Here is an 11,878-nt window from a genome sequence, read left to right on the forward strand (position 1 = left end):
GCAACTGGCAGGAGCCATATGGTTGTCGCTTTATTGTATGCAATGCAATTGCGCTGTAATGCTTTACTTTATCACTAAGCGGTAGAGATAGTCGTGGAAGCATAAGATTGGCGAGACGATAACGATGCTACGATGGTGATCAAGGTATCGCGCCGGTGACGATGGTGATCATGACGATGCTTCGGAGATGGAGATCACAAGCACAAGATGATGATGACCATATCATATCACTTATATTGATTGCATGTGATGTTTATCTTTTATGCATCTTATCTTGCTTTGATTGACGGTAGCATTATAAGATGATCTCTCACTAAATTTCAAGATAAAAGTGTTCTCCCTGAGTATGCACCGTTGCCAAAGTTCGTCGTGCCCAGACACCACGTGATGATCGGGTGTGAGAAGCTCTACGTCCATCTACAACGGGTGCAAGCCAGTTTTGCACACGCAGAATACTCAGGTTAAACTTGACGAGCCTAGCATATGCAGATATGGCCTCGTAACACTGAGACCAAAAGGTCGATCGTGAATCATATAGTAGATATGATCAACATAGCGATGTTCACCATTGAAAACTACTCCATTTCACGTGATGATTGGTTATGGTTTAGTTGATTTGGATCACGTAATCACTTAGAAGATTAGAGGGATGTCTTTCTAAGTGGGAGTTCTTAAGTAATATGATTAATTGAACTTAAATTTATCATGAACTTAGTACCTGGTAGTATCTTGCTTGTTTATGTTTGATTGTAGATAGATGGCCCGTGTTGTTGTTCTGTTGAATTTTAATGCGTTCCTTGAGAAAGCAAAGTTGAAAGATGATGGTAGAAATTACACGGACTGGGTCCGTAACTTGAGGATTATCCTCATTGCTGCACAGAAGAATTATGTCCTTGATGCACCGCTAGGTGACAGACATATTGCAGGAGCAGATGCAGACGTTATGAACGTTTGGCTAGCTCAATATGATGACTACTTGATAGTTTAGTGCACCATGCTTAACGACTTAGAATCGGGACTTCAAAGACGTTTTGAACGTCATGGAGCATATGAGATGTTCCAGGAGTTGAAGTTAATATTTCAAGCAAATGCCCGGATTGAGAGATATGAAGTCTCCAATAAATTCTATAGCTGCAAGATGGAGGAGAACAGTTCTGTCAGTGAGCATATACTCAAAATGTCTGAGTATAATAATCACTTGATTCAATTGGGAGTTAATCTTCCAGATGATTGCGTCATTGACAGAATTCTCCAATCACTGCCACCTATCTACAAGAGCTTTGTGATGAACTATAATATGCAAGGGATGAATAAGACTATTCCCGAGCTCTTCGCAATGCTAAAAGCTTCGGAGGTAGAAATCAAAAAGGAGCATCAAGTGTTGATGGTCAACAAGACCACTGGTTTCAAGTAAAAGGGCAAAGGGAAGAAGAAGGGGAACTTCAAAAAGAACAGCAAGCAAGTTGCTGCTCAAGAGAAGAAACCCAAATCTGGACCTAAGCCTGAAACTGAGTGCTTCTACTGCAAGCAGACTGGTCACTGGAAGCGGAACTGCCCGAAGTATTTGGCGGATAAGAAGGATGGCAAGGTGAACAAAGGTATATGTGATATACATGTTATTGATGTGTACCTTACTAGAGCTCGCAGTAGCACCTGGGTATTTGATACTGGTTCTGTTGCTAATATTTGCAACTCGAAACAGGGACTACGGATTAAGCGAACACTGGCGAAGGACGAGTTGACAATGCGCGTGGCAAATGGTTCCAAAGTCGATGTGATCGCGGTCGGCACGCTACCTCTACATCTACCATCGAGATTAGTATTAGACCTAAATAATTGTTATTTGGTGCCAGCGTTGAGCATGAACATTATATCTGGATCTTGTTTGATGCGAGACGGTTATTCATTTAAATCAGAGAATAATGGTTGTTCTATTTATATGAGCAATATCTTTTATGGTCATGCGCCCTTGAAGAGTGGTCTATTTTTGATGAATCTCGATAGTAGTGATACACATATTCATAATGCTGAAGCCAAAAGATGCAGAGTTGATAATGATAGTGCAACTTATTTGTGGCACTGCCGTTTAGGTCATATCGGTGTAAAACGCATGAAGAAACTCCATACTGATGGACTTTTGGAACCACTTGATTATGAATCACTTGGTAATTGCGAACCGTGCCTCATGGGCAAGATGACTAAAACACCGTTCTCCGGTACTATAGAGAGAGCAACAGATTTGTTGGAAATCATACATACAGATGTATGTGGTCCAATGAATGTTGAAGCTCGTGGCGGATATCGTTATTTTCTCACCTTCACAGATGATTTAAGCAGATATGGGTATATCTACTTAATGAAACATAAGTCTGAAACATTTGAAAAGTTCAAAGAATTTCAGAGTGAAGTTGAAAATCATTGTAACAAGAAAATAAAGTTTCTACGATCTGATCGTGGAGGAGAATATTTGAGTTACGAGTTTGGTCTATATTTGAAACAATGCGGAATAGTTTCGCAACTCACGCCACCCGGAACACCACAGCGTAATGGTGTGTCCGAACGTCGTAATCGTACTTTACTTGATATGGTACGATCTATGATGTTTCTTACCGATTTACCACTAAAGTTTTGGGGTTATGCATTAGAGACAGCTGCATTCATGTTAAAAAAAGGGGCACCATCTAAATCCGTTGAGACGACACCGTATGAACTGTGGTTTGGCAACAAACCAAAGTTGTCATTTCTTAAAGTTTGGGGTTGCAATGCTTATATGAAAAAGTTTCATCCTGATAAACTCAAACCCAAATTGGAGAAGTGCGTCTTCATAGGATACCAAAAGGAGACTGTTGGATACACCTTCTATCACAGATCCGAAGGCAAGACATTCGTTGCTAAGAATGGATCCTTTCTAGAGAAGGAGTTTCTCTCGAAAGAAGTGAGTGGGAGGAAAGTAGAACTTGATGAGGTAACTGTACCTACTCCCTTATTGGAAAGTAGTTCATCACATAAATCTGTTCCTGTGACTACTACACCAATTAGTGAGGAAGCTAATGATGATGATCATTTAACTTGAGATCAAGTTACTACCGAACCTCGTAGGTAAACCAGAGTGAGATCTGCACCAGAGTGGTACAGTAATCCTGTTCTGGAGGTCATGTTACTTGACCATGACGAACCTACGAACTATGAGGAAGCGATGATGAGCCCAGATTCCGCGAAATGGTTTGAGGCCATGAAATCTGAGATGGGATCCATGTATGAGAACAAAGTGTGGACTTTGGTTGACTTGCCCGATGATCGGCAAGCCATTGAGATTAAATGGATCTTCAAGAAGAAGATTGACGCTGACGGTAATGTTACTGTCTACAAAGCTCGACTTGTCGCAAAAGGTTTTCGACAAGTTCAAGGGATTGACTACGATGAGACCTTCTCACCCGTAGCGATGCTTAAGTCTGTCCAAATCATGTTAGCAATTGCCGCATTTTATGATTATGAGATTTGGCGGATGGATGTCAAAACTACGTTCTTGAATGGATTTCTCGAAGAAGAGTTGTATATGATGCAGCCGGAAGGTTTTGTCGATCCAAAGGGAGCTAACAAAGTGTGCAAGCTCTAGCGATCCATTTATGGACTGGTGCAAGCCTCTCAGAGTTGGAATAAATGCTTTGATAGTGTGATCAAAACATTTGGTTTTGTACAGACTTTTGGAGAAGCATGTATTTACAAGAAAGTGAGTGGGAGCTCTGTAGCATTTCTGATATTATATGTAGATGACATATTACTAATCAGAAATGATATAGAATTTCTGGATAGCATAAAAGGATACTTGAATAAGAGTTTTTCAATGAAAGACCTCGGTGAAGCTGCTTACATATTAGGCACTAAGATCTATAGAGATAGATCAAGACGCTTAATTGGACTTTCACAAAGCACATACCTTGACAAAGTTTTGAAAAAGTTCAAAATGGATCAAGCAAAGAAAGGATTCTTGCCTGTGTTACAAGGTGTGAAATTGAGTAAGACTCAATGCCCGACCAATGCAGAAGATAGAGAGAAAATGAAAGATGTTCCCTATGCTTCAGCCATAGGCTCTATCATGTATGCAATGTTGTGTACCAGACCTGATGTGTGTCTTGCTATAAGTCTAGCAGGGAGGTACCAAAGTAATCCAGGAGTGGATCACTGGACAGCGGTCAAGAACATCCTGAAATACCTGAAAAGGACTAAGGATATGTTTCTCATATATGGAGGTGAAAAAGAGCTCATCGTAAATGGTTACGTTGATGCAAGCTTTGACACTGATCCGGACGATTCTAAATCGCAAACCGGATACGTGTTTACATTAAATGGTGGAGCTGTCAGTTGGTGCAGTTCTAAACAAAACGTTGTGGCGGGATCTACATGTGAAGCAGAGTACATAGCTGCTTCGGAAGCAGCAAACGAAGGAGTCTGGATGAAGGAGTTCATATCTGATCTAGGTGTCATACCTAGTGCATCGGGTCCAATGAAAATCTTTTGTGACAATACTGGTGCAATTGCCTTGGCAAAGGAATCCAGATTTCATAAGAGAACCAAGCACATCAAGAGACGCCTCAATTCCATCCGGGATCTAGTCCAAGTGGGAGACAGAGATTTGCAAGATACATACGGATCTGAATGTTGCAGACCCATTGACTAAGCCTCTTCCACGAGCAAAACATGATCAGCACCAAAGCTCCATGGGTGTTAGAATCATTACTGTGTAATCTAGATTATTGACTCTAGTGCAAGTGGGAGACTGAAGGAAATATGCCCTAGAGGCAATAATAATGTTATTATTATATTTCCTTATATCATGATAAATGTTTATTATTCATGCTAGAATTTTATTATCCGGAAACATAATACTTGTGTGAATACATAGACAAACTAAAAGTCACTAGTATGCCTCTACTTGACTAGCTCGTTAATCAAAGATGGTTATGTTTCCTAACCATAGACATGTGTTGTTATTTGATTAACGGGATCACATCATTAGGAGAATGATATGATTGACATGACCCATTCCATTAGCTTAGCACCCGATCGTTTAGTATGTTGCTATTGCTTTCTTCATGACTTATACATGTTCCTATAACTATGAGATTATGCAGCTCCCGTTTGCCGGAGGAACACTTTGTGTGCTACCAAACGTCACAACGTAACTGGGTGATTATAAAGGTACTCTACAGGTGTCTCCAAAGGTACATGTTGGGTTGGCGTATTTCGAGATTAGGATTTGTCACTCCGATCGTCGGAGAGGTATCTCTCGGCCCTCTCGGTAATGCACATCACATAAGCCTTGCAAGCATTGCAACTAATGAGTTAGTTGCGAGATGATGTATTATGAAACGAGTAAAGAGACTTACCGGTAACGAGATTGAACTAGGTATTGAGATACCGACGATCGAATCTCGGGCAAGTAACATACCGATGACAAAGGGAACAACGTATGTTGTTATGTGGTCTGACCGATAAAAGATCTTCGTAGAATATGTGGGGAAGACGTACGACTATATCAACCGCGTTGATATAACGCTTCCGCTGTCGGTCTACAAGGGTACGTAGATCACACTCTTCCCTCGTTGTTATGCATCACCATGATCTTGCGTGTGTGTAGGAATTTTTTTGAAATTACTACGTTCCCCAACAAAACCAACGCAGTGCTCAAGAGGTAGCACATCCCCTCTGTGGCAACCCTATTCGGGCCTCCTTATATGCCGACGATGCAGCCATCTTCGTCGCTCCTTTCAAAGAAGATATCCAATTCCTAGCTTCAGCGCTTTTGGCCTTTGGGGGCGTCACTGGACTTGTCACCAACTGCGGCAAGAGCTTGGTCGCGCCCATTCGTTGTGCCAACATTGACCTTGATGACATCCTTCAGGCATTCCCAGTGGTCCGGACCTCTTTTCCCTTGCGGTATCTTGGTCTCCCCTGTCGGTCACGAGACTCAAGCATGTGCACTTCCAGTACCTTGAGGACAAAGTTGCGGCCAAGCTTCCACCTTGGTCAGCTATGCATGTTGTTGCCCCCGGACACTCTGTTTTGGTCAAAGCGGTCCTTACGGCCACTACGATCTATCATCTCACACCACTGGAGCTCCCTGCTGAAGTTTGGAAAAAAGATCGATAGCTTGAGACGTGCTTACCTTTGGGCTGGTTGTGATAAGGTGTCTGGTGGAAAGTGTAAGGTTAATTGGGAGCTTAGGTGCAAGCCCAAGATCCTTGGTGGCCTGGGTGTGCTTAACATCGAGAAATTTGCGACCGCCCTTCGCCTCCGCTGGCTCTGGTTTGAATGGACTGACCTCCTAAAACTTGGGCGGGAATGGAAACGCCATTCAGCGACAGTGATAGAGATCTTTTCTCGGTGTCCACAATTGTGACTATTGGTGATGGCAAAAAGGCCAATTTCTGGGAATCCTCTTGGCTAAATGGCCTCCGGCCTAAGGAGGCTGTGCCCGAGATTTTCAAGATATCTAAAAAGAAGGCGCGTTTGGTCGGCAAGGCTCTGGATGTAACTTCTGGATCCGACAAATTGACATTAGCCAAGGACTCTGACACATATCAAGGAGTTTGGCCCTTTGGGAGATGATTGATGATGTTGATCTCAATCTTGATAGGAAGGACTCTATCTCCTAGAAATTCACTTTCAATGGTGAATATTCAGCGGCTACGATGTACATGGTGCAGTTTGCAGGCCACGTCCTCAGCCCAACTTCATCCACAATATGAAAAAGCTGGGCCCCGCCGAAATGCAAATTTTTTGCTTGGCTTGTCATACAAAACCATGTGTGGACAGCGGACCGACTACAACGGCGAGGCTGGCCAAACTGTGGTATTTGCCCCCTATGCAAGCAAACACAGGAGTCGCCCGCACATCTTCTATTTCAGTGTAGATTCACCGCTTGTATTTGGAACGAGGTTGTTGATTGGCTTGGCATGCAAAGCCACTCGTCGCTGGCTTGGCGTCATGAAAGCACTGTGCATGACTGGTGGCTGAAGACGATCAGCACGGGAGGACATATCAAGAAAGCAATAGTCTCTATTATGATGCTGCTCACCTGGGAAATTTGAAAGGAGCGGAACGCTAGAATCTTTCACAACACGGCTTCACCGGTCACCATTGTGGTTGCCAAGATCAAAGAGGAGGCCCATCTTTGAGCGCTGGCGGGAGCCAAACACCTGAGAGCACTTATATCGCGAGAGTAGTCTTGTAATTTTGCCTTTTTGCCGTCTGACGGCTTTTGTCTTAAACTCCTCCTTAATTAATGAAAATGGCAAATCTTATGCCTTGTTTCAAAAAAAAAAAAAACTGGCTTCGAAGGGCCTTGACTTGGAAAATGATGTAAATTACAATTTTGTGTCTGTGGTTTTATACCTCCCAAGTGTCCTTAAATTCTGGTTTGCAAGCTGATTGCAAGGGCCTCATTTATACCTCCCAAGTGTCCTTAAATTCTGGCACTCTATTTATTTGAAGTGTGTTTAAATCCTAATTTTGTAGTGATGTATTTGTGTTTTATTCATGTTAAATGCTTTTTAAAATTCTATGTCAAATTGATGGTTTTGAAATTGTGCTCACTGATGTCATATTTAAACTAGTGCCAGTTTGATTCTGTGATGTAATCTGATTACACACCACATCCAAACACAGTTTTGTAACTTGATACCTTTGCATGCATGAAACAAACAAAAGTAAATGCTCCTATTACACCACGATCAAACTGCTACCTGGCTCCATTACCAGTCCCGTTTAGAACAAAGTAGAAGCGTGTTTAATTTTTGTGAAAAATGTCCATAGGGCTTAAGGCCAAACATATAATCTTCTAGATAGTATGTGTGGCAAAATCTGGTGTAGTAAAGGAAATATCTAACGATCATCAACGCTCAGATACTGTCTGGTCGACTGCATCCAATTGTCATTATTCAAAGTTATGTGTACACTATATAGTGCTGAGCATCAACTTTTCTTTTGCCCACATGCAAAACACAAATCAGTGTTTGTTGCCAAAAAACAACCAGACTTTTCTAAATTGTTTTAATATATTTTTTGGATTTCACTGCAGCAAATGGTGCATGTGAGCTCAAGCTCACAAACTCCATGTACGCCGTGAGAAGGCAAGCAATATTATAATAACAGTTTTGCTAAAGCACACCTAGATGTGCCCTAAGTATTGCACATCTAAGTCATATTAGAAGAACCTTCCATTCACTGCACAAACCATCTTCAGCATCAGAAAGAAATGTGGAATTGTAAATAGTGAGCTCAGGACAAGACTGTATGACAGTCAAAATACCAAATAGTGGAAAGTAGACTACTGGCAATCTTAAGTACAAAGTTGTACTAAACCAGGGACAATTAATATGGATAGGAGGGAGTATAATATGTATCTTGAAAAAACTTTATAAGGTGCCTACAGATACTACCTAGCAAGTATTTCACCATTGGATATTTTTTTTGTAATCCAGTCGTGTAGCTGAATGTATTCTAGTTACTGGCATAGAAGCATAATTCAACCCTTTGTTATTGTTAGGGAAAGTCACAATACTCTGCTGAACTTCAATGGTGCGTCTACTCAACGCCCTGAAGTATTAAATGGATTAGCCTAGTCCCTAGCCGTCTAAGAATAGAGTAAATAACCGCCAATGTCAGTTGCTGTGGCGAATGTAGTGAATAATATGGCCATCACTCAGAAAATAAGCATAAAATTTCCAGTGGGTCGCCACTGATGTAAGTGAATAAATCAACAAAGGGAGTTAGGTACTAGCCCCTCCTTCATATTAATTGTCGCAGATTTAGTACTGGGGGAGTAGTATATGTAATGTAACAGATACAGCCTTAGTATACTAGAACTATGCACAATTTCTTCCACTTGTCTATCTGTACAAAGCATCTTATAAACTATAACAGTTCTGTTCCAATCAAGAATAAACTCTTCAAATGATTAGTGATGTACTTTATATATATTGTTGCCATCTCCTAAATAGAAAGGTAGTATAAAGGTTAATTTAGGTGTCCCAACACAAATAACTTGAAATGATTAGTGATATACTTTATATATATATTGTTGCCATCTCCTAAATAGAAAGGTAGTATAAAGGTTAATTTAGGTGTCCCAACACAAATAACTTGAATGTGTCAAGAATAATCCATGTCAATGTTAATCTTGCTCAAGGAACCATGGCAACTGAATCTCTTAACAAGCACTCTCTTGAACAGCAGCAGAAATACTGAATTTTCCATATGGCGGCTCAGCTATTCAATTAAACTGTTTATCATGCTCATCAATCTCTTGTATAATATGTGTTGCTTATGAAATATTGCTAGCTTGATGGGCAATTGTTAGGAAGAAAACTAAGCAGGCTTGACCATACATAAGCCAGATACCTCGTGATTCTAGAAATAACACATGTAACAGATTTATGATCCTTGGTGGGAGCAGAACAAACCGCGAAGGAAGTTAAGAAACAGAGAAAATCGAACAGGTCACACAGGCATAAGATAAGCCACATATAATGGTGATGAATGACATAAAAAAACGACTTTGAAATACAACCATGTAAAGCTCAAGACTACAAAATTACAGCAAGGGTTGGGAATATTACCAGCAGAGTAACTTCTAGCAGCAATCTCCTCGACTATCCCAAGAGAAGCATTACGAAAATGTTACACAAAGGAAAACGAAAGAAGAATTTGCCTTCCAGTGGATACTGACTACATAGTTAACTTTCCAACCCATTCATCAATCATTCCATAGTCAATGCTTAGCTCCCTCAAGGGCGGAATGTTCTCCAGGGCAAAGATCATGAGGTGGGGATAAGACACGTTGTAGTGGTCAAACAGCACAAACTGAATAAATACATTTGGACTGCAACTATGGCTGAAATAACAAGCCACATTCCTTGCCCTTGAGACATCAATCGAAAAGTTCAAGTCTGTAGTGGCAGGATGGTTCGGAGCGACATACTCAGGATATACATCAGAGATATCACCCCAATCTAACCACCTTGAAGGGAACCTGTTCGGATGCACCAAACAATCACCACTGGCTGCCACTATCTCTGACTGCTGATGAGTAAGCACAATCCCACTAAACTCACAGATGAACGTGCCAGACTTAATGAGATCCAGAGACCGAACACCCCACCCAGTTTCCCTTGACCGGAACACCTCAAGCCTATTCTTAAGCCCCTTCTGACTAACCCTGTTGGGGCAGCTAGGTGGGCATTGGCAATATGGACCACACTCATACAGCAGTGGTTTGCCCCTTAGAAGAACACCAGCTTTATCATACGCAAACTCACCCCCATTCCTTTCTGCACAATAACATCCAATTGAGCAATTCTCGATGCACCCACACCCACCACCACCCACAGCAAACTTCCCTTGAATTGCAGAAGATGGGAATATTGGCCGTGCCAGGTACTCAAATAAGAGTGGGTCCCTATCATCATCGACATCATTATATAGTGCAACTGGCATAATCTCTCGACCCATGGAAATATCAAAGCTCAGGTACCCAGTTGGTCGCATAGATAGTGCATCCACCTTAAGATGTTCAGCTGCGCGATAATTCACAGATCCCATGGGCTCCTGCCCTTCAATGCGAATCATTTTATACTTGTAAACACCAAAGCCTGCTTTCCCGCGGTCGAGCCAGTAGTCAACAACCTTGTAGAGGCCGTCGTAGAAGTAGACCTTTCCAACAGGACTGCGCTTAGACTTGACAGCACGGATTACACGAATCTCAATACCATAGGCCATGCTGCGCTCGAGGGCAAGATTGCCGCCCTCAAGCTTCTGGTCGACGCAATGCTTGTGCAGGTTGGGGTCTCGGCCACCATGGCCGGTGTACACGAGTACATCACCACGATCATCATCATCTTCATACCCACCAGAGACAATAATAGATGTGGCTATAGGCTCGCCTGAGGCAGATTGCCCTGCTGAGAGATAATCAATCCCGGCCTGCACCTGGCCATGGAGGCCCAGCACACATAGCTCCATGCGGAAGAAGAAGGCATCGCCGACAGCAATCCCAGGTATCGGCCCCACTATGCGGCGGTCGCGGTTGAGCCACAGGTCTCGGTCGGCCATGAGCGCCGCAGCCCGCAGGTCGGCGCGCACGCGACGCCGGTCCACTGAGCCAAGCCCGATGACGCCCGCAAGACCGAGCGCCTCCGCGCGCTCGTCGTCCTTCAGCAGCAGGCCGCGGAGCGACTCGAAGGTGATGCGCGCCCGGCGCACCAAATCACGAAAATAGATCTGATCCCGCACGCTAAGTGAGGACACCCGTACCAACTCTGACGACCGCGGCCGGCGCTTCTTCGCCGCGGACCCCGATCCAGGCTGCACTGCCGCCGGCGCCGCGGCCTCAGGCGTCGGCGCTGGCACGATCGCCCCGGCCCCCGCTGATAACAGGTAGAGGCTCGCCAATCGGCAGTACTCCGCGAAGAGCGCGTCCTCGTCGGGGTTTGGTGGCAGCGACTGCAGAGGCGTCAGGACCTCAGGCGAAGACAGGTCAGGCGTTGTCGGTGCCGCGAACACCACCGCCGTGGCCTGCGGTGGCAGCGGCAGCGGTGGCGGCAGAGGGCCATGCTCAGGAGAAGCCGGCTCCGACTTGGGCTCCCTCCTCAGGAACGGCAGGAAATTGAGGTCAATGGAGTCAGAGGAAAGAGAAGAGGGCGAGGCCAGCAGCGACGACGGCGAGGACTCATCGACCTCCATTGCCCCACCCAAAAAGAAAAACCCGGCCTCCGCGTCGTCTTCTAAAACAACGAAAACAGAGAATCCTCAATTCCCAAATTCCTCCACGAGCGCGGCGGAAACGCCGAGGGCGACAAAGTGGCGGATGTGGGAGCAC

The 11,878-nt window shown here is 43.7% G+C and overlaps 1 protein-coding gene across 1 annotated transcript; it reads right to left on the reverse strand.

Annotated features, from left to right (window-relative positions):
* Positions 1-9,494: 9,494 nt before the first annotated feature.
* On the reverse strand, positions 9,495-11,872 carry LOC119354419 (histone-lysine N-methyltransferase family member SUVH2-like). The gene has a single exon (XM_037621149.1). It carries the CDS (start codon positions 11,740-11,742, stop codon positions 9,730-9,732), a length of 2,013 nt encoding a protein of 670 aa, XP_037477046.1. The 5' UTR covers positions 11,743-11,872; the 3' UTR covers positions 9,495-9,729.
* Between the last annotated feature and the right edge of the window lie 6 nt (positions 11,873-11,878).

This window comes from Triticum dicoccoides, chromosome 2A (genome assembly GCF_002162155.2).
Source record: "Triticum dicoccoides isolate Atlit2015 ecotype Zavitan chromosome 2A, WEW_v2.0, whole genome shotgun sequence".
In the NCBI taxonomy this organism is placed as follows: domain Eukaryota; kingdom Viridiplantae; phylum Streptophyta; class Magnoliopsida; order Poales; family Poaceae; genus Triticum; species Triticum dicoccoides.

Coding starts and splice junctions, on each gene's coding strand:
- LOC119354419 (XM_037621149.1), bottom strand. CDS start 11,742: ATGGAGGTCGATGAGTCCTCGCCGTCGTCGCTGCTGGCCTCGCCCTCT.